Genomic DNA, 24,248 nt, shown 5'->3' on the forward strand with positions numbered 1-24,248 from the left:
GCCAATTATCGAATCACCTGCATCGTAACGAAATCGCTACTTGGTGCCATTTTTCAATTAGACCAAAGTTTCACGTGCTTGCCATTTTTCGCTATTACCGAGAGTTTGGAATATAAAAGTTTATCAGTTTCTCTGTGAATATTACGCAGTTTCATTTGCCCCATCGTCTGCTGTAATTTTTTATTCGTCACAAACTACAATGGCATTTCGTTATTCCACGCTTAATACGTTTCCTCGAAAAGTAACAGATTGTCAGTTAGTTTATGCGATTAAGCACGCGGGAATTTAAGATGTCGAACAGATTTTAACGACGAAAGCTTCGAGGACTGCAAGAACAAAGATACTCTGCCGAGAAGACAGTGGAAATTAGCGAAACTTCGCATCTGTACTTGGCTAATGGGTTTCGCAAATTAGAAACTTGCAGATAGAATGGCTGTAAATTTTGGAAATGTTAAGTTCGATAATATCGGCGAAGGAATTTCGAAGAAAATGCAACAAACGGAGGCAGTGAGTGAATCGACGGATGCTTGCCAAGTGACAGATGGAGAAGTTTTCTGTATTAAAATCAACGTTGGAAATATTTGATTACGCAAGTTTTCGAAGCTCGCAGCCACAACTTGTAGAATTAAAAATCGCCCGAAACAAGCTTGAGATCGATAAACGAGCGAGAAATTTATGCGAAAAATTCAGCCGGAAATTCAGAAAAATTGTTGAAATTTCAAACTGGAAAAAATTTCCAACACCGCGAGAAATTTTCATGGAATTCATTTTGAAATTTCCACGAGTGTCCGGGCGCAGTGGAAATCGAACGAAGCAACGGTGAACGATCAAATTGGTAAAGACTTGTTTAGCAGCCAGGAATTCGTTCTCGATCCTTGCGCGGTGAACAAGATATTTGGATAGTTGCGGTTGCCAGCGAGGACTTTGTTTAATTAAAGTGGCAAAAGCGCGAGACGCAGCGTGAATTATCGCTGTGTGCCTTCGTTGCAAGTATTTCAGGAATTTGAAGCTTGAAATTAAAATCTTCCGAATTGTGGGATGTCGCGCGAGAGCGCCGATGGGAAATTTTCGCCTGAAAATTCCATGAAAATTCGCTGCCCCGAGTTCTCCAATGCAAATTTCCAAGTCTTCCGCCAACACGAATTTCACGCGCAACGAAAAGAACGTAACGTTCGATGAAAATTTTCGTTGCCTCGCTTGGCTCGAAACATCGACGTAAAAAAACAGATTAGGCGATCAGAAATTCGCTATCTATGGCTCGCGAAAGTATTTCTACGTTTACCCATAGATTAGCAGTAGATTTTTACGCAAATTTTATTTCTAAAAACGTAAGCAAAAAAGCAGAAAATTGTTTCACCTATCGGATACTGTACAATTATACTTTGCACATTTTCTATATTTTTTCATACTACGCGCGTTCCATTTTCCATTTTCTATAAACGCGTGTCTTATATAACACACTGTGCCGCTGCACGAGATATTAACATAATCGTTTCGGAAAAATCGAATAATTTCTAACTCTAAATTTAGTAAGAAAATTGCAAGAGATCAGTTCGCACAATTTTTAACGAAAATATACTCGCAAGTTGCTACAAATTTAACGAAAGTAACAAATTTACGAAATTGTTATTTACTACAAATATATAAAAATTATAATCGGTAAAAAGACATGGTAAACATAAATCGTTAATAGCAATCCGAGACATACGATTAGCGTAGAAGGTCTCGCTAAATATTCGAGCTTACCTGTTCAAATGGTCCAAATAAATTGCGCAACAATGTTGCTGATTCTCGCGAAAGGCGTACTTTCGTTAAATATCTGGCACAGCCTGTGTGTACATTTTTAAATTTGTTTAAAAATTGACCAATACGACCATGACGTTACGATGTAAATAACACGTGGTCAATTGTACATTAATAAAAGATTTCTAGAAATATCTTGTTCGAGCTACAGTTAATTACTGTTTGTTCGAGAGGCTTATCAACGCGAGTCCGTGTCTGTTGCGGAAAACTCCCGCGATATTTAAATTAAGACGCGCGTTAAGATCTCTATTATCGCGAGATATTCAAATTACACGGTGGTCCGAGCGTTCCGAGCAGACTATCGCGTGTCTTATCGTCGCATCATCGGTCTGCCTTCAACTGGAAGAGAATACCATAATCGTGGTAAAAATCAGCGACTCGTGAGTTTCCTTGAAATAGGAGAATTAGAGGCGGACATCTGCCGTGGATGCTGCAGCTCCGATTGCGAGGATTTTCGGACAGATGCCAAGAGAGTTCACGTGATAAGAACTTCGTATTTTACAATTTCAAAAATAATTGTTTCGCTAAATAATCGTACAATTATAGTTCTGTACGTTTTATATCGATGAAAACTGATGGAAGCTAGTGGAAAACAGCGCGAGCGTTGCGAGGAACGAGTTCCTCAGCAGGAAAAGGAAACTTGTGCATCAACTGCGTGAAGAATGAAATTTGGACGTAGAAACTGACGTTTATTGGCGTTTACGTTTATCTGTCTAAAGATGATCGTGTAACATCATCGTACGACTATTTAGAAAGGGAAATTCCACTCAAGTTCCTACAGTGTTTTTTTTTCGTGGAAGATTTTCCAACAGAAAATTATTTCAATATTTTCTACAAGCATTCGTCGATTTTCCACGTCATATGTATCATCTGTATGTGTATATGATCGCGTGGAAATGCAGGCGATCTAATTAACGGGGAAAATTGGCCACGAGTCAACGGCTACGCGGATCAAATTTTTCAACGTAATTAGCGAAACCTGGAGAATCGAGCGACCAACAGCGACGAACAAAAACGGAATGCAAGTGTCGATGTCCGTCAACTTGCTGGAACCCAAGTGCCCTAATTAGAACAGAAAACCAAATACCTCTCTCTCAATTACCGAGTTGCCAGTGGAACAGGTAGCCGATGTTCGTGTTTGATGTCGAGTTTGCACGAAAGAGACCCGATCTGGGTTTGCTTATGGGGGTAGAGAAATTCTTCTTGCTTGGTGGTGGTAGTGGGACCGGATCCGTGGCGAACCGCAAGGACCTTTATCCCGTGGGATACGCTTAATCCGTGAAAAGGATGACAGGAGACGGATAATTCAAAGAACGAGTTTCCACCAGAGCACCGAATAAAGCGCTACTTTCAAGCCGTTGTAAACACACTGGTCTTCAGAGGTGGTTTAGGCAACAGCGACAGTACAAAACTATCAGTCGCCAGTCACTTTCTTCTAATCCTTTCCATTGCTCCTGCTATTCAGCGTGAACAGTCTATTTGTTCCTCTTCACCAGTTACCTGTTTCCCACGAGTATACTCGTCACGAAAAAATGGCAACATTTTGCGTTACGACGAGTACACTCGTCGTGCATTTAATTGTAAGAAGTAGTTACAATTTGCTATTTGATCCACTCGCATCCAAGCGCGCATTATTACGCGATCTGAGCAATTTCCATTTTAATCTAAATAATTTTTACTTTTTTCCTCTGTCATAAAGAATGTAAAATGCGATGTTTTTGAGAGGTAACATTGTCTATCAATCGTCTTGAACGAGTAAATTTTCGATAAACTCCATGAAGAATTCGCATGTCATTTGCTGCGCCTAAAGTGGGCCATGATGCGAATGGGTTAAATTGCAATTTAGTAACCGCGGTGCATTGTTTCTCACATAATCTCGCGTGCACCCTGCGTATTTAGAAAATCTTCGAGTAATTTTTCCCGCGTCGAGTCATCGCGATATCCTTCGCAATCCTTGCGGTTTAGCCTGCTCGTACTTGGACCATTAAGAAGATAATCCTTGCTCGCCGATCGATCTACGGTAAACACTTTACCTTGCATAATTTTCACAGGGAATTCGCATGGATGAAAGGATCGTTCGCAGTGTCGATACAGTCGTAAACATTTGGTTATCCAGCGTTTCGAGTTTTGTAAAGATTTGCGAAAGAGGAGTGGAGCGTGTACGTTAGTCTTATGGGACGATGTATCGGTTTATGGGTCGTAAAAATTCTGAAGTAGCTGGTGAGAGGAGATTTCGTGGCTACGATTTGGATAAAACCATAGATACCATTCTCTTCAAATCATATTACAGCCTTCGGTGAAGAAAGCAGAGATCATAGCCAGCTTCAGATTTCGAACGCGGATCCATGCAAAACCTGAATTCAACGTTCGCGTAACGATCGTCGCGTAGAAACTGCGAACGCTCGGGAATCTGTAGAACATTTCCTTCTGGAAATTTCCCTTTCGAAAGCGACGGAGAGTTGTAATTCAAATTTGAAAAATTGTAATTCAGCGAAACGGACAATAACTGGTTATTTAAGTAGAATATTGAAGAAATTCGTGTGTACTTGTATTTAGAACGAGATGTTCCCTTCGTATATCGCAATGATTAAATTGTAAGTTATAGAGTCATAAAAACTGTTTTAAAATTGTACAAGATTCGAAATCGAAGAGATAAATAGCTTTAAATGGAGCAATGAACGAAGGGTTCAAATGGTCTCACTTTTTCAATAGAACATCGTGTTTCTTTAGACGAAATATTGAATGAAATATTTCAAAAATTGTGGATAATTATCTTATAGAAGAATAGCAACTTTCGCGTCGCTTGTTCTAAATTTAAATTCACGTAGAAGACACCGATATTCTGATTACTCGTTGCAGCGGATAATGAGATTTTCAGATGTCTATTACAAATCTTCCTGATACTCGATTCTTCAAAAACTTCTTTGATATAGTCGATAATATACATGTACGCAATAGGGCAGAATTTAATTTAAGATAAATAAAATCTAAATTAACATAAATTGCTTTGGAACAATGATACTTTTCGAACAGCCCTTTAAACTGTCTTTAAACTCCCTGAGATGCAGGACCATTTCCAAAAAAATCTAAATTAATATAAATTGCTTTGGAGCAACGATACTTTTCGAACAGTCCTTTAAACCCTTTAAACTGTCTGTCTCTCAGACGCAGGACCATTTCCAAAAGAAATATCTAAATTAACATAAATTGTTTTGGAGCAACGATACTTTTCGAACAACCCTTTAAACCCTTTAAACTCCCTGAGACGCAGGACCATTTCCAAAAAAAATTTAAATTAATATAAATTGCTTTGGAGCAACGATACCTTTCAAACAGCCCTTTAAACCCTTTAAACTGTCTGACCCTGAGACGCAGGGCCATTTCCAAAAGAAATATCTAAATTAACATAAATTGTTTTGGAGCAACGATACTTTTCGAACAACCCTTTAAACCCTTTAAACTCCCTGAGACCATTTCCAAAAAAAATTTAAATTAATATAAATTGCTTTGGAGCAACGATACTTTTCGAACAACCCTTTAAACCCTTTAAACTCCCTGAGACGCAGGACCATTTCCAAAAAAAATTTAAATTAATATAAATTGCTTTGGAGCAACGATACCTTTCAAACAGCCCTTTAAACCCTTTAAACTGTCTGACCCTGAGACGCAGGGCCATTTCCAAAAGAAATATCTAAATTAACATAAATTGTTTTGGAGCAACGATACTTTTCGAACAACCCTTTAAACCCTTTAAACTCCCTGAGACCATTTCCAAAAAAAATTTAAATTAATATAAATTGCTTTGGAGCAACGATACTTTTCGAACAACCCTTTAAACCCTTTAAACTCCCTGAGACGCAGGACCATTTCCAAAAAAAATTTAAATTAATATAAATTGCTTTGGAGCAACGATACTTTTCGAACAACCCTTTAAACCCTTTAAACTCCCTGTGACCATTTCCAAAAAAAAATTTAAATTAATATAAATTGCTTTGGAGCAACGATACTTTTCGAACAGCCCTTTAAACCCTTTAAACTGTCTGTCTCTCAGACGCAGGACCATTTCCAAAAGAAGTATCTAAATTAACATAAATTGCTTTGGAGCAACGATACTTTTCGAACAACCCTTTAAACCCTTTAAACTCCCTGAGACCATTTCCAAAAAAAATTTAAATTAATATAAATTGCTTTGGAGCAACGATACTTTTCGAACAACCCTTTAAACCCTTTAAACTCCCTGAGACGCAGGACCATTTCCAAAAAAAATTTAAATTAATATAAATTGCTTTGGAGCAACGATACCTTTCAAACAGCCCTTTAAACCCTTTAACTTCCTGAGAATTTCCATTTCCAAAAGAAAAAAAAAAAAGATCGAAACCGAACAAAGACATCGCACACTATTGTCCTCGTTGCTATTTATCCGCGTTGCTGGGAAATTTCGCTGCAGATTCGCCGGCATATTATATCAGTCGCCTTGTTACCAGTCGCTCGTTAAATATTCATGTAACGTTTCCGGTGAATATCCATCGACCGATCTATAGAGGAATATCCGCACGACATCACAGCGAAAACATGCCTCGTGTCCCTTGGCTGTATCGGCTCGCGTGTATCGCGCACAGGGATTATAGAAAGCATGACATTATTGCGTGAACGAAATGGCGTCATCTTTGCCGTAAGATGAGGCGCCTCGTCTCCAAGGGAAATTCACTGCCAGCCTGAATTCCGCGTGACACTGTGGCTGGCTGTATACGTTGGCTCCGTTTGCTATAAACAATTTTTACGTGCCCATTGTATACGTTGTATAGAACGTCTCGACATTTCAATCGTATGCAACGAGACATACTACTGACATCATTATGCATCGATACAATTTCCAAACCATCTGAAAATCTATAGAGAAATTATTTATGGCAGACGTGTTCTCCGTAAGAAATTCCTGTACTGCGTGAAAGCCATCTTCAGCATATTTGCACTAAATACTATTATTAATTATTAATCAATTATTAAGCAATCAGATTTTCTATCTAATCTGATTTAAGACGACTATTTATCTGATGTTGTAGATATTAAATAACGAAATTGCAAAATGTTTCATGGAACGTACACACACACACTGAACGAACACAGTATGTTCTTACGGAGAATCTAAAGTGTTCGAACATCTTTACTAGTGTATGTAGGTTATATGTAGTTGGTATACTTGTCTGTTCGATTCTACCGTTTAATTATAAATCGTATTATGTAAGTGATATTAACGCAGAGAATTTATGTAAACGAGATGATACAATTTTCTTGGAATTATTTCTCTCCTATGAGAATGACAACTATGATACGAAAGTACTATAAATACTAGGACTTTCGGTTTGGTTCTTTGGAGAGCTCTGTGGAAAAAGGGAAGTGTGAAGGGAAAAAGGAGAAGGAAGCACAAAGTGACACGAATAAGGGAAAATAAAGAGTGGGAATACTAGGAGAAAGTGAAAGAAAAGCGAAAAGAAGTTAGGAACGAGAGAGAGGTACGAATTAGGAAAACTGGAGGAGAAGAGGTTAGGTTGGGGTTAGGTTAGGTTGGGGTTAGGGGGTAGGTAAGTCAAAAGCGCGGCAAATAAAGTAAGGTAGGGAAACGATAGATGGCGGCAAACAGAGGAAGACCAAGGAATGCGGGTAAAGCGGGAGATAAGGCAGATTTTAAAAACACATTGGATAAACACAGCTTATCAGGAAAAGAGACACCAAGCAGGGAGAGAGGAATGGAAGTAATGATGGAAAAAGAGGATTTGAGGCAATGATCAAGGAAATAAAAGGGATATTCGAAAAACAAGTGGAGGAAATGAAGAGGGAGATGAAAGAGGAGAGGGAAAGAAGTGAGAGAGAGAGAGAGAGAGAGAGAGAAAAGAGGGAGCCAAAGAGAGAGAAAAGTGGGAAAGGGAAAAGAAGGAACTATTGGGCAGAATTAGAAGAATTAGGAGGACAGAGCAGAGAGAGAGAGAAAAGAAGAAGGAACATAGTAATCAAAGGAGTAGACTGGAACGAAGAAAGCAATGAAGGGACAGTAAGGGAGTTCATAAGGGAAAAAATAAAAATAGGGGCAGAAGTAGAAAGAACACATATGCTAAGGGTGGGGGACAAAGACACAAAAATAAATATAAATACTGTTGAAGTGGTCACCACTTCTAAGAAAACTCTACATCTGATCTTTTTTAGTTTTCTCGAGCACTGAAGCCATCGACAGCGCGTAGACAAAAGACTGCGACGAAGACAGACCATAAACGGTAGACAGGCGACGTTGGCTTATGGGTTTTCAGTTATTTGGTAACACAGCTAGCGTGCGGATCTGGACCAGCTCAAATTGTATTCTTACTTATAATTACACTTCCATTTCAACATATTTTCTACCTTACAATTTATCCACGAGTGTCTCTGTTTACACATGGAATAACCTCAACAAATACTAAAGAAGATACTATTTAATATGATGGTCGTTATGGTGAGAAACGATTTTCCCAATGGTAAGCAATGTATTTCCTTTTTAACCGTGAAACAATTTTATCGAATTAATCGGAGCGAAAAAAGCCTGATAAATTCACCGGCAGATAAAGATTTCTTTCTGCTATAGGGAAAATAATTGCTGCAACTAGTTGTTTGCGATGAAATACCGCTTGACCGTTTGCAATAAAAAATAAAGGGCCGGCGTATCAGTTAGAAATGATAGATTTACTGCCGCGTATTTAAACACGTCGAGTTATTTGGCGCGGCCAAGAGAATCTGATAAACGCAGCGGGCGATAAAAAATTCTTTTTACCGGCTAGAAAATAATTTCTCCGACTGGATATAACCGTCGAAATATCGTTTCATTCTCGGAAACAATAAAGGATGATTAAATCCTGCATTTTCAATTCTCAAACTAACAAGAATTAAATTATCGCTTTACAATATCCGTTACAAATGATAAAAAGTAGCCTTAATTGGCAAGTAGACTGTGCACGTTTATGCAGATTTCCATTTTTATTGATACGACTGGAGAAATTTAATCGGCGATATTTGTTCCAATCGTTGAACCAAGATCACAGGAAATAAACGCGACACATTCGTTTCTCTGCATTTTCTCATGTTAATGCTTTCTATATGTAAAAACGAGCATTTAACATGAAACGTAAAAATTCAGAACTAGCTGATAGATTCGTGAAATTTTGCAGAGAACAACAAAAATATTTGTAATATAGTTTTCTGAAATATTTGATGGCAACGTCGTTTATATAGAAGAGAACGCGTATTTAAAGCAAAAATCAAACACAACATTTCTCTGTTATTTCGGGAATGTTTTATTTCAAACGAGCAAATAAAATTGCTTTATTCTTTTAAAACTCTCTTTTACAGAATCAAAATTTAACTCGTATACGTTATACGTATATTTAATTTGCATATTGCGTTTCTCCCCTGTAATAAGTACGTGGAAGTTATATTTGAAATATTTGATATATTTTTGTCTATTACGTGTATTCTTGATATCCGATGTCTAGCAACGAATGATCCAGACTCAACGATTGTACGATCAGTCAGAGGAGATTTAACCGTCGAATAAAAATCTTCGTGCAGCTTTTGACGCATAATAAACAAAGCGCATCGCACCTTGGGAAAAGCACCACAGCTACACCGACTTCGCGCTATCGATTAGAGCAACTTGCGTCACATCACAGGAGCTTCATGCGTCCTTAGGTTTCAATTTGTCGTTAAAAAATGAAACTAGATGTTTGCACAGCTTACGTAACCAAAGCCAAAGAAAAACGGTACGAACTGTATTTTTAAAGATCAGCTTTACGTTTTAAATCAAAGTTAGAATATTATTTTTTTTTAACTATGTTATTTTTCATACAGCTGCTTAAGCTCGATTAATACAAAATTCAGTGTCAGATATATCTCGTCGGAGGAAACATTTTTCTTACATTGCTTGTTTATAATATTCTATAAACAACGGCAGAAAAAAAATGCGAAATTAAACATTTTGGCGGGTTTAAAAAGAAATAAACTTTAAGGTACTGTGATAATTATTTGAATAAACTTTCTGACCGACTTTTTTAGTTCACCCAGAAGAAAAATATATAATAATTTAATCCTTTCTTGGATTTTTGTTTCAGTCAAGAATTACAAGGTGGATCTTTCACGCAGATTGAAAACAGCAACCCATGAAATAGGCTTATAATTCTTTTTTTACCTAAAAAAAATTTTTTTGTATTCGTTAAATATATACAAAACCATAGCTCAAAATTCAATAACTTCATTTCTTTCTTTCTCTTCTAAAAAAAAGTCACAAAAAGACGCAGTTTTGGAACATTCTAATTCAGGACACCCCTTTGATTTTATTTCACACGTACGCCTCTGTGATTCACTCAAAATCCATGAATTTCATCTTCGTTAAAGATCGACGTTAATTCACCTATCATCACCAAAAATAAAGGAAACCCATCGTTTCGATAAATTTGGCCGCTTGAGCCTTAAATAATGCCGTGCTATTTTCCAAAAATAAAACAAAATTCCTACCGAAACGTTTGCCAAATCTGTCGAAGAAACCGGTCAGTTTGTCCAACTTTGGAATATTGATCGGGTCGCAACGTAACCTCTGGGCCACGATACGAGGCGCTAGATCCCCGGTTTCAGATCAATTTCACTGGAGACGACGCGCTGGGACGGGGTAGTTGCACAGCTCGTGGCAGATTCGAGGGATACTAGCCAGGGCCACAAGTTAGTTACGTTGTTAGCGAAGGGAAATGCAAGGGATGGTACGTGTCGGAAGCCAAGGTTAGGTTGGACGACCTGTTCCACCGAGGGTTGCACCGGTCGAGGATTCATCCTGAAACCGCATTCCTCGCGATCCCTAGACGAATCGGTCACCGAGGTGCAAGGCGATATTATTCGGCCAAATGCTTCATTCATATTGGAAGAAATTAGAAATCTCGTTGAAAGATTAAAAAGGCTAAAACGACGTTTATTTTTTTATAACGTTGGTCTGGTGATGGGATGTTTACTTGTTCAACTACTTTTTCGATTATTTTAAGCGTAGAATTGTAAATAGATGTTTGCTTTACATTTATTTACGTTAATTAGAATTGTGGGACATTCTTTTAATTGGGAAAAGTGAATTTTTATATTTAAGTTGCCCAAACGTTTTTTTCGTTTCTTTTATATTATTCCAATTTGCATATTGTTTCAATAGAAGAAAATGGATCATACTTGATTCATTGTATTATTGATTGATTATAAAATATTATAAAATAATGTCGAACAAAAGACGTTGTGCATCTATTATTTCCTTGTAAAACGAAAGAAACTTTTATTTAGATAGATACTACTCCAATATGCATATTGTCTCGATAGAACAAAATTGATCATACATAATTCGATGAAATAATATAAAAGAGAAGACGTTGTGCATTTATTATTTCTTTATAAATAAAACGAAAGAAACTTTTGGGCAATCTTTTATTATGCAGATACCTTTTATGAATATTATAGAAAGGTGGAATAATGTTTTAGATATTTTTGCAAATATACGCTGTAATAAAAAATTTGCAAATTCAGAAGAATTACAACATAGTTTACAAAAAGAACGAGATTAGGATATTCTAAATAAACTTATCGATCTGTATTTCGATGATGATTTAGTAAAGCAAAGCGTAGAAAATATTGCGATAAATTGAATTTGTAGAAAGGAATTTTTAATATATCGTCCAAAGTTCACGATTCAATGATACGCATTATTTCTCCATTTTGAAAATTTCAATTTCGTTATAACGATTGAGAAATAGAAATTGGAGGGACAACGTATCCGATAGAATGGATATTTTATGGGATATTCGAGTTAGAAGATAATTTATTTCCTACTACGTTTATACAGTGCAGTATATTTGTTGCTGCGGCACAAAAACGACAATCCACGATTTACTGTGTTAGTGATTTCCAATTTTCCGCTTATTTCCGCTGTCGAAATAAAATCAGGATGCAACGAAATCGTTTCGTTACGGCCTACTATATCGCTAACATTTGACCGACGCTATCTCTCTCGAAAACAACGTTCTCGACAGCTAAAACAAGCAAAAATATTCCAAGCAAGATTACCTTTCTCTTCGTATTTTCGAAGCTTCTATTTTAATCCCGCTGGTTCTCAAATTTGTATGCTCCAATGCAGCTTTCGTTTCAACAAACAGCGAAGCTTTCGATATTTTCTGCTTCCAACTTGCACACAATATTCAGGCAAGAAATCACACAACGTCGACTGAGAGTTTGCCCCGTGTGTTTTTCAAATTTGGAAAATCCTTTGATTCGATAGGAAAATGCTATCGCGTTCAAAATGACGAAAACTATGCAACAGAGTTAAGAAATAATATTGGGTTGGCGACTAAGTGATTGCGAGTTTTGTCAATAGATGGTAATAACAAAACCCGCAATCACTTAGTTGCCAACCCAGTAGGCGAACGGAAGTACGTGGACAAATTAAAACAGAAATGGAAAATTCATATTATAAATATCAAATAGGACATTAGATTCGACGAATAATTACTATACTATTTTTGTGACTTGATAATCGACAGCCTACATCAGCGAAACAACAGGATTGTACTAGGATTATAAAGTTAGAAAATTATTAGAAGCGATCCTGAATTATTCGCAGTTGTACTGCGCTGGCAACTAAGTGATTGCGGATTTTGTCATTACCATCTTATGACAAAACCCGCAATCACTTAGTTTCCAAGCCAATAGACGAACGAAAGTACGTGGATAAATTAAAAGAGAAATGGAAAGTTCATATTATAAATATCAAATTGGACATTAGGTTCGGCGAGTAATTACTATAATAATTACTATACTATAAATCGACAGACTACATCAGCAAAACATCAGGATTGTACGAGGATTATAAAGTTAGAAAATTATTAGAAGCGATCCTGAATTATTCGCAGTTGTACTGCGCTGGCAACTAAGTGATTGCGGGTTTTGTCATTACCATCTTATGACAAAACCCGCAATCACTTAGTTTCCAAGCCAATAGACGAACGAAAGTACGTGGATAAATTAAAAGGGAAATGGAAAGTTCATATTATAAATATCAAATTGGACATTAGGTTCGACGAGTAATTACTATAATAATTACTATACTATAAATCGACAGACTACATCAGCAAAACATCAGGATTGTACGAGGATTATAAAGTTAGAAAATTAAAAGCAATTCTGAATTATTCGCAGTTGCCAACCCAATAATAATAACACGAGTCTCGCTCGCCACGTGTCTATCAATTTTTCAATAAATAAATGCTACGAATATATAATCCTTTCAAGCTAATACATTAAAAGTCAAGGCACAACATTGGGAAACCAAAGGAGTTGCATTTATATTCCACATGCTTCTCCAAGTATAATAAATCTTTTACGCTTTCGAGATAACCATGAAACAAGAACGGATGAACAGACACGATATTCTTGAGAAAAACCAGCTAAATAAGTATCCTGTTTTATGTGCTGGCATATACATCATGATCACGAGGGAGTATCTGCCAGCAAGCTTATTACGTTATTCGATCTATGTGAATTTCTGCTGAATAGAGATGTATCTGGGTGTCGTTAATATCAAGAGCTGTCAGCTGTCATAGTGGAACGTCTACTTCTTGGAGAAACCGCGAGATTAAGGTTGATAGGATAGGACTCGTGGATTGATTAGTGGCTCGAAATATGTCGATAGAAATTAGCAAGGAAGGTTCGCAGGTATGCGATAACTTCAATCGAAACTGATTGCTACGGATTCGATCCAAGTCTCGTTAATTGCGTTCGTATAATATAACGCACACAGGGTATTAAAAGACAAAGTGCGAAGCTGAAAAGCCTGCGGCTATTGCCGAGAGGAGTGAGAAAATCAATCGATATCTATCGATGAAAACTGTCAGTTTAATCTGTCTTGTGTGTTAAAAATATTTGAAATGTTTCCTTCATTTTTATAGAGAAAAACGTAGTTGAATTATATTATTGTATAATAATAACGAAATAAATGAAACAAGCAGAATGTTTGCAAGTATATGTGTAATTAGTATATTTTACCGTGGCTTGATGCAAAAAGTACCAATGTCGATATTTAGCTGCCCTTTCAAATTTCTTTTTTAATACGAGACGAGAGAATCAAAGATATGTGTGTCTTTCACCACGTTTCACATTTTTCGCAGATAATTTATTTTCTGAAAAATGCTTACGTTAGCTATGTAGATGTCGTTATAATCATTTCTGCATAGAATCAGAAATTGTCGTTTTTTATACAGAATTTCAAACGTCTGCAAACTCAATACCAATCTCCATGTTTAACTCGTTTCTTGCAAAAATATGACACTGCCCACTTCTTGCACCGAGCCATCGCTGCATCGAAATTGAAGCAAGTCACGTCCAATTACTCTCTGTTCCACGATAATAATTTTTATATTAACAAGCCTTTTTTCCCACCGTGCTACGATATTTTCTCTCGTTTCTGTAATTACTATATCCTTTACATTCTGCATTGCCCGTAGCAGTTACAGTAAGCCATTAAAGTCTTGGAATTTTATCTCTCAATATCCAGCATAGATGGTAGAAAAATAAAGTAACGTGGTACTTCACGACGAAATGGATGTATAGGTACATTTTTAGGATTTACATTTACGACAGCTACATATCTTCCAAATTTGAACGTATAAAAGCCAAGTGTTGGCAATAAATATTCATGAGAGTAGGGAACCTCTCCTTATGAAACTACTGAATTACAATTACGTTTAAAGACGTCGAATGGTACCTTGGAATATTTATTACATTGTTATTCTACCTATAACTTTTATTTTATGCACTTTGACTTCAACCTCTTCTCTGTGAGAGCAATTCGGACTGTTAAAATTTTTCTCAGACGAACCAGTTTTCCAAGAGTCACGAAACTCGAACGATAGTTACAATCGAATCGCTGATTGCTACAAGAATGAAAATCATCGAAACGACGATTCGTAAGAAGCCACCTTCTTTTGGCAGTTGCAAGTGACGCTAAATCACCGACGACTGGACTATCAACAATGTTCTCTTCGAACTTGCTACCTTTGCTAACATACATTTTTTTGCTTGCAGAAAATTCCTCTGTAGGAAATATACAGGGTGGTTGGTAACTGATGGTACAAGCGGAAAGGGGGTGATTCTACGCGAAAAAAGAAGTCGAAAATATAGAATAAAAATTTTTCGTGCGAGGCCTTGTTTTCGAGAAAATCGACTTTGAATTTTCGGTGGGTACGCGTGCACTTTATCACGTCTCACTGTAGATCGTTGTCTCGATTGACGTTATGTTGATAAACACTTCCAATATGACCGAATCTCTCCTGACTTAACTCCTCTTGACTTTTATTTATGGAGCCATATTAGATCAATTGTCTACAGTGAGATCCGTTATAACGAGACGCGATAAAGTGCACGCGTACCGACCGAAAATTCAAAGTCGATTTTCTCGAAAACAAAGCCTCGAACGAAAAATTTTTATTCTACATTTTCGACTTCTTTTTTCGCGTAGAATCACCCCCTTTCCGCTTGTACCAACCACCCTGTATATTCATATTGGCGGAATGAAAGTGAGACACATTCGCAGAAGTGGGTCACATCCGTAGAATAATTCTCGACACCAACACGAGAAGCCATACGGCGAGTGATTTATGTGCCGAAGACAAAGAATTTAAAGAGTCTGAAGCTTTCTCGTTTCAAGTATTACAAACGACCTTTGGCCTGGCTAAAGTGCAAAAGGGGAGCGTACGGTGTTCGCCTTAACAGTGTCACGATGCACCCTCGCTGCGGCTTTCCATGTACTTGCCTGTGCCTGCATTTGCCTGGAGCTGTCGAAGTAAAGTTCCTGGCGAGTTGCGGCAACCGCAAGTTGCTTCGTGTAAGCTGCAAGTTTCCAGCTAGATGCGCAACGTTATAGGTGGATGCATAACCGCAAGGAACTATGCCATGGCCTATAACGTTGCCTTTTGTTAAAAGTACTTTGACCGTGGCGCTCGAAATTTATATCTTCGGCATCCTCATGGATTCGGGCGTCTACGTTATCCTGCTTCTGTTCATACAAGAAAATCGAAATCCTTCGACATTTTTCCGCGACATGACAGAAAAAAAAGAGAAAGAACGAGGATAAGGAAATGGCCACAGTTTGCGAGAAGAGAAAACAACTTACAAAAGAGAACTGCGAAATTGGACTTTGACCCAAGATTGATAGTTATTTATGGACCAGAGTATACGTGTATGGACGATTCTATGAAACCAGATTTCCAAAATTCGATGCACGCGGACAGACAATTGGACCTCTTTTTTGGAGATTTTCAGATTGTGGAAATGTGAAATTAGGTTCGGGCCATGTGGCGTGGTAAAATCGCTAAGGAAATCTAGAAAGTGGATATTCTCGACTCATAACTGTTGGCGAAGAAACAGACATTGAATTTTTCTATTCGTCCGATTTCTAGGATACCGTTGATCGAAGTATCACGTTAGATGAGTAGGAGGTAGAATTTCTCCGGTTACTGTACGCTCGATTATAATACGTAGAGCTCACCTGAGTTACACGTGCGAATGTAGAACTTTATACAATAGAAACACTGGTAATAATTGGATCTGCTGCTAGAAATGCTTTGAATTACAGTTTTCCAGTGTAATTTCGTAGCAAGTGGAATTCCTTTAATTACGATATAATTAGAAAGCTCCAAGCTTTATTTAGATAACTCCGCAACATTCTCAATTTTCCTCTCTTACATCACCACGTGTATATACGTACAGATTTATTAATTTCGGTCCATAAATCGACCCATTGACTCTTGGTGGCAAATAAGAAACTAATTGTAAGGAGCAGAGTTTCCTCGATTAGACCGACGTGGGATTGAAAAAAGTAAGGGAATTGTATCGACACAAAATTTCCCAACGATATTTGCTGCCTTAGAATCTCTTTAATTTACACGATAGGAGGACTGATCGAATAAGTCAGAAGCTGCGCAATAAAACGTAACAGAATGAAACTGACTGTCGAAATCGGTTGCCAGTGAAACCATCGTCATCCTCGGTCCGATGATCACTGTACCGAGCGCACTATACGACTCGATTTCCTCGAGAACATCATCAGAGATCGATACCACTGCGGAACGTTTACGTTGTATCAAACGCGGAAGAATGTGAACTCGTTGGATTTGCAATGAAACAGTTGCGCCGTGTTTTTGCACGGCGGTTAACAGCTGAGTGGAAGGAGTTGTGGAGTTCGTTGCACCGGAAACTTGGCACACCGGTAGCCGAGTAATCGAGAAATATATGTATATTCAAAGTTATTTCGTGTTTTCTTACCCAGAGCCCCACCGTGCTGCAGCTGTGCAAGAGTTACGATATTGGTGTCGTGGTTACGCGACCCATTGCTACACCCCGAGCTTCGTAGACGAGAATTTAGAGAGAGAAAGACAGAGAGAGAGAGAGAGAGAGAAGGGTAGAGGTAGAGTGAAAGAGAAAGAAAGAGAGACAGACAGACAGACAGAGCTTACTCGCGAGGTGAGAGAACCAAAAAGGGGACAGTGTACGTTTTTCCATGTAACACATTGTATATGTATGTTTATGTGTATATATATAGATGTATGGTAGGAATATGTGAGGGTACGTGTACGCAATGTACGTGTAGGTACAGGTGAAACGATCGTGAGACAAGCTGAACTGATGGAACGTCGAGGTTGCATGTCCAAATTTTCTTTCGATCTTCTCGCACTGGTCGCCGATGCACCGATAACCTTATGCACTCCTCCCATAGCTGAAAGAACGATGATGACCCAGCGACGTTTCGTGGCCTGTTATTCCGCTTAACAACAAGGTTTAGCCGCTTTCGACGGTCGCTCGTTGCGATGGAAACGACGCTAAATTCCTACGAGTCACGTTATTCTGTATGCAGAGTGTTCGCGCCACGTCGAACAAAGATTCTGGCTCTGACGAATGTTCGTTCGTTTTGTCATTGGCGTTAGAATTTCCGCAGTCTCGTTCTGCCCTCGTTGCCCGTTTCTTTTCAGCAAAATCTCCTCCCTTACGACCGATCGAATTTTAAATTATCGGCGAGTTGGAAATAGCTGAAACAGCACCGCGTTACGTTTGATCCGCTGGTGACGTTGCGCCTATCTTGGAAAGATCATTCGTCCAAGTTAGAAGCGTGAACATTAACTTGAGAAAATGAAGTGTTGGACGATTTTAAGCGTAGAATGCAGATACCTGGTACGAACGATGTTTCGATAATTTCGATAATTAATAGCTAATTAGGTCGATCCATCATCAGCGAACGCGATATTCTATTCTCGTAACAAATTAAAATACGTAAATTATACAAGCTATCGAAGATACGGTAATAAATATAGCGGTTTGATAATGTGGATAGTTATTAGCTAATTAGGCCAGTCGTTCGATGAATCTGAAATTTTGTTCTCGTAACTTTGATAACTGATTCAAGTATTATGGATGACTGTTGCAGTATTAAACAGGGATTATCTAAAGTACGTGTATCGTATTATCGAGTACGTCGTTAATATAAGCTACAGCTAAATGTCTTAATTAACGGCTAAATATTTTAATTAACGACCAAATAGTCCAGAGTTTCCATTCTACTTCAGCCAATTAATTCTTTGTCTCTGTTGTTTCGAAGTCGGGCTTATCTTAGTTCGCATGTTTTTCCAATGCATTTCCCACGGCTCAGTTAACTGCGAAACGAAACTCAGCGTTTCAAAGTCTCAGCAAATTTTCCCTTTCGATAATTCAACAGTCGAATTTTCTATTCCAGTCGATTCATTGGTTTAAACGTCGAATCGAAAAAAGAGACTCAAGATGTGGCCAAAATTTCTGTCACACGCGGTCAAAAGACCATTCTTTCCGTACAAATAAATAGAAACTCGAGAAAATAGAGATTTTCCATCAACTTTTTCAAATTTCACCGATGCAATTACCTATAACGTGTTACATACGTAAATACACCACGTACAGCGAATTTTAATTAAAGCGGTGTGATCAAGCGCAATCCAACTAAATGATCATCCTTCTGCGCGGATAAAAGTCTACGTTAATTCCAAAAAATCGTGAAAAAATCTGATATTCGTAATTTTAAACAGTTTGACAGAGTTCTCATAGAAGATACTTTAGCTGAACGTTACAGATTACGTTCGAAATTGATTTTCTCGAAACCTAAATCTCCAATGAAGACACTTCGACGCTATTTTTCTATACTTTTGACCTACTTTTGTGCGAAGAAATGGTCACATGTACCGTTATTTTCGAACTATACCTTATCGAGAAAGAAAACGAGAATTAACCAGCGACTTCGCACTTTCAATTTCAATTTCAATTCGATTCGATCGTATTACGAACTACTGCGCGCCGTAAGGAACAAAGTTTCTTCAAAGTTCAAAGTTTTAAAAAACGGAAAACTCTGCACATCGCAGATAAGAAAATGTTCTCGCCTCGCGATGAAAAAGATGAGTCGTCACCAAAGGACTAAACGTAACGCCGACAATAATTTGTGCAAGTATCGTGGCTAGTCGTCAGCGAGAACTGGCGACGAAACCTATCGACGTGAAACCGCTGTCTTCCATTTTCCCCAATTTCCCATGTACCGCGAACGTGTGTGTTGCAGCAAAGTCTATCGAAATAAAAATGCGAATCGTCGTCGATGACGATGGCCAGCCGGTGATCGAAGGACAAACATGGTCCGTGTCGCGTTCACACATGGAACGCGGTCCGTTTTCGTCCTGAAAGAACAATTAGACGTAGATTTTGTTGCGTCAACATGCAGGCGGTGCGTTTCGTTCCGTTCCTCTTTTCTCATGCATTCTTTCAAGTGCATCGAGCTAAAGGCAATTGTCAGACGCTTATTAGTCGCTCATTCCACCAGGCACAGAGGATGAGTTCGATGAAATGAGTATATCTGTAGCCGGGTCCAAGATTCACGTCGCGTCACGGTTAATCAAACATCGAGCGATTCGTTTCGCGAGCAATTAATCGTCGGATGGAAAAGTCAGCCAACGTTCGAGCGTAGCGTTCCCGCGAACTCTACGACTCTACGACTTTTCTTCCCGTTACAACAGTTTCGCGCTAGACACATTGACAACGATCGATTTCGTATTATACGACGATAATAATGTTGATAATAATGAACGCGAGCAGACGCGTGTCGGATCCAACTTCTTTCTTGCTTTCGCGCGCAATTAATGAGAAATTGGATTTGAAGGGAACGCGAGCGCGAGTATCGCGACGATGACGTAGATGAGGTCGGCGATCGTGACGAGATGAGTGACAGTGATGACAATAACGAGAGGAGCGAAGATTATTGCGTGCATGTGCAGTGACCAGTGGTGTATACCTATGAAGGCTAGGCTTTAAGATCGTGAGCAAGATCCCCACGCGTGAACTATATATACAAATCGTGACAGACTTCCTAACCATTCCACAAGAAAGCCTGCGGGGAAGCGAGGAAAAATCGGCACGACGACTTGGCGAAAGCATCCGAATTGAAGCACGCGATCCAAGTGGGCAATATTCCATCGACCCTTTCCACGTGTTCCGCGTTAATAACTTTTCTAACTTGCCTTTTAATTCTTCGCCGGCGAAAATATCAGCTTTAAAACGCTGTTATAGTAAAACACGATTCGGGTCGTTTTATTGTAGATCGTTGGAAAAGATTCGATGGAAAAGGTCGGTCTGTAGGAAAAATTCCATCTGCTCGAGTGTGCTCTCGGTACCGAAGCTAACCCAGTTGCTGCTGCTTGATCATTCAAGTCGTCGAGAAGCAGACTGGGCTAGGGGGCGGGATGGGTGGGTGGGTTTCAGGGTTGCAGGCCATAATCGAGAAACTGGATGGCAGTTGAGGAAGAGAAACTGGAAACTTTTCATCGTCGTGCCGATTTCCCCTCGTTTCCACCGCGTCGCGAGTCTCTCTCGACAAAAAAGATAAAGAAAAGAAACTAAACAGAAGATGGAAAGAAAGAGAAATATATATATAGAAAGAGAGAGAGAGAGAAAGAGAGAGAGAGAGAGAGTGGAGCAGGGTACGTGAGTGGTTGGTGAAGAAAAGTTGGTGCTCTGGTGATCGCTCCTCGCTAAAAAGCTAAGTTTCGCGTGAGATTTAGCCAATTATATACGTATATATATATATAGAATAATTATACAGGTGCGTATCAAGTGGCCGGGCGAATCAGCTTCAAAGAGAGCGCGCTTTACGGCTGCGAGCTCTCTGTTGTGCTTCATTCAATCAATCTTTCTTGCTTTTTTTTTCGTTATTAGATTCATTTTTTTTCTTTACTTGCTTTTTTCTCAATCGTTCATTTCTTTTTTTTTTTTTTTTTGAAAGCTTTGGATACTGAGGCTTACCAGGTGGGACTCTGGGCTGGTGAAGGTAACCACGGCGCCGTGAAGTCGCCTTGCACTTATTGTCGCCGCAGCCTTCTTAACACCCGTTGTGTAGATCCAATTGCGTGAGTTCGGTCCGATTTTCGACCACGACCACGAAGGCGCGCAAGAGGCAACAACATTGAGAATCGATTTTAGAAATTTCGTCTGTTTTCGCACGGCTAGTCGAATTTCGGATTTCTCCTCGACTCTTTGGTTCTCTCTTTTTATTTTTTTTTTTTCAACTTTATTCTCTATACGCTCGTTACCTTGGTCCATACGATTCGTCTGGCTAATTCGGGGGATAAATCATATTCGTTTGAACGACAGACAACAGGCACACGGATCGAAAGAAAGTCGCGAATAATTAACGCGTCGCGACGCTCATAGGTTGTTAAGGAGGATAATCGTGGGAATGCGAAACGTTGACGAAAGGGTCGCGTTATTTCGATTATTCTCGAAATACCTAAAAAAAAAAATGCAGTCCTGGAAAAGAAGATGGATTAGTGATCGTTGAGTCTGCTGATGGTTTGCTTCGTCCTTCCGATGCTTCCTGATAAAATTCCGTTAGAATTATACTTATCTAATCGACTTAAATATTAGCCTTAGTTAATTAATTAATTATCGTTAATTGATGAATTATTCTAAACGCATCGTGACGATTTACAGCTATTCACAGCGATTTTATACAAATTTTCCCGAGGATCGGATGATCGAGTTCGCTTTGTACGATAATATTTCTCTCTGGGTAAAAGTTAATAGCAATTATTGAAAGGAAACGCTAAGTTTGAGGAAGAAAATATTAAAAACCCTGCAATTTGACGAATTTATCTGTTCTCGAATGAAACCGGGCGCGGTGTATCGAATTGGAAATTGAAATCCGTTGAAGGTAATATCCCAAAACGTTTTCCTAAAACATTTCCCGAGGACTTTCACATTTCCCGAGATACTACATCGCTCTCAGTTATTACCAAAACTACCAAGTTGTAATTCGCAGCTGAATATGTTCAAACACGTATGAAAAATGAAGCTTCTGTAATGCAAATAAATAAATACCGTCTATATGTAACGTAATTATAAATAAACAATGAAACTTTTATAACAAAAATAAACCAGTACCTACGTAATATAATAATGTTTCCATGTTTTTAGCAATTTCAAACATATTGTCAATTGGATGGATTTGCTAATTCCACGATTTCCCTGCTTCTTCTTTCTTTCCAAATTTCCCGACTTTTCTACGCAACAGAAGCGAGAGTTGCTTTCGACCACACTTCATTTATCCTCTGTATCGACACACGTTGTTCGATGGTTTCCGGCCGAGACTCGCGAAACAACAATTAGCGCCGTACGACCGACTAACTTCGAATCGCTGCGGACCAGCTCGTTATCCGCGTCGCTGTAACCGACAACGAATTCGAAAAGAGAAGTGGAATATAGCGGGAATTTCACGGTATCGCGGATTTATTGGGCCGATTATTTCCAGATGCCAACGCGCGTTTGATTATCGGCCGACATTCGCATCGTTTCACGCGGCTTACAATGTCTGACGTATGTACGTCGAACGGCGAATAAATTATCGTGACTTTATGGCCTTAAAACGAATCCCATCCTGCAATTCCGCTCATTGAATTTCGCGCGCGCGTTAATTCTTAATTAACGATGCCTTCCAATTTCCACATCGCCATTATGCTAATTTATCGTTGCAGTTGTACGCTTTCGTTTAAAATTCCATGTTTTTCGCAGCAGGCGCGCGAAGCTTCCCTTCGCCAGACGATTATTGCGATCTGCGTTTAACGCAGAAATCTATCAATTTATATACATCGTAAGCGATAACCAACAGTTGGTTAATTTTATTCTTCGCTGTAAATGCGGCGGACAGTGTAATTCCGTTTTAAAGTGGCAATAACTTTAGTAATGCATTAGTTGCATCAGAGGATCAAATGCTATGAATATGATGCGGATTTATGTTAAAGTACAAGACGATAGAAATGATTTTAATAATGAAAGTAATTAATAACGAAGGGAGTAGTTTTATAAGTGAAGAACATTAGCGATGATTAGATGGTAGGATGTTTATGGCAAATTTCGATGCAACAAAGTATGCACGTAATTCTAAAAAATGTAGACATTGTTAAACGATATAAATTCACATAAACGTTCATAGACTGGCGATGAAAAGTCACAAATATTCGCTTTTACGTATGCAAGACGACAGAAATGATTTTGATAATGAAAGTAATTAATAACGAAGAGAATAGTTTGATAAGTGAAGAACATTAGTGATGATTAGATGGTAGGATGTTTATGGCAAATTTCGGTGCAACAAAGTATGCACGTAATTCTAAAAAATGTAGACATTGTTAAACGATATAAATTCACATAAACGTTCATAGACCGGCGATGAAAAGTCACAAATATTCGCTTTTACGTATGCAAGACGACAGAAATGATTTTGATAATGAAAGTAATTAATAACGAAGAGAATAGTTTGATAAGTGAAGAACATTAGCGATGATTAGATGGTAGGATGTTTATGGCAAATTTCGATGCAACAAAGTATGCACGTAATTCTAAAAAATGTAGACATTGTTAAACGATATAAATTTACATCAATTATCATAGACTGGCAATGAAAAGTCACAAGTGTTCGCTTTTGCGTATATCAAGGAATTGCCATAAAGAACTTTCCAAGAATATTCGAAGGTATCGATAAGTTAAGTTAGTGATACGTCGATAAAAATCAAAAGATATATTTGCTGGAGCAAGTTACGAGAAAATTACGGAGGACAATGTATCAAACACTTTCTTCCACGGAGAACAAAATGTTGCGATGAAATAGACGAGGGTAAATTATGACCCGCCGTGAATCTTCCTAAATGATAGTAATACTTAGAGACTAAAGTATATCAGCGAAGTGATATTTGGTAAATCGGAGGATGGTTTTGTATTTCAGTGAATTTCGAAAATTTTCACGTTAATTAAAAGGAAATTATACAATGCGATGCTGCCGATTTTAATTCTTA

At 38.4% G+C, this 24,248-nt stretch overlaps 1 protein-coding gene across 5 annotated transcripts in view; it reads right to left on the reverse strand.

Moving 5' to 3' along the window:
* Nucleotides 1–24,248, reverse strand: part of LOC117239049 (neurexin-3-like) — a 308,456-nt gene that overhangs the window by 164,094 nt on the left and 120,114 nt on the right. For 3 of the 5 annotated variants that reach the window (XM_033504318.1, XM_033504317.1, XM_033504316.1), the window contains one exon: nt 21,205–21,279. The exons of 1 other annotated variant lie outside the window; for it this stretch is intronic. In XM_033504318.1, the coding sequence (XP_033360209.1) occupies nt 21,205–21,279 (75 nt within the window). The remainder of the gene's footprint in view (nt 1–21,204; nt 21,280–24,248) is intronic. One more of the 5 variants, XM_033504315.1, reaches the window with a different exon arrangement.

The sequence above is a fragment of the Bombus vosnesenskii genome, unplaced genomic scaffold (assembly GCF_011952255.1).
Source record: "Bombus vosnesenskii isolate JDL3184/JDL3185 unplaced genomic scaffold, Bvos_JDL3184-5_v1.1 scf7180000013883, whole genome shotgun sequence".
Taxonomy (NCBI): domain Eukaryota; kingdom Metazoa; phylum Arthropoda; class Insecta; order Hymenoptera; family Apidae; genus Bombus; species Bombus vosnesenskii.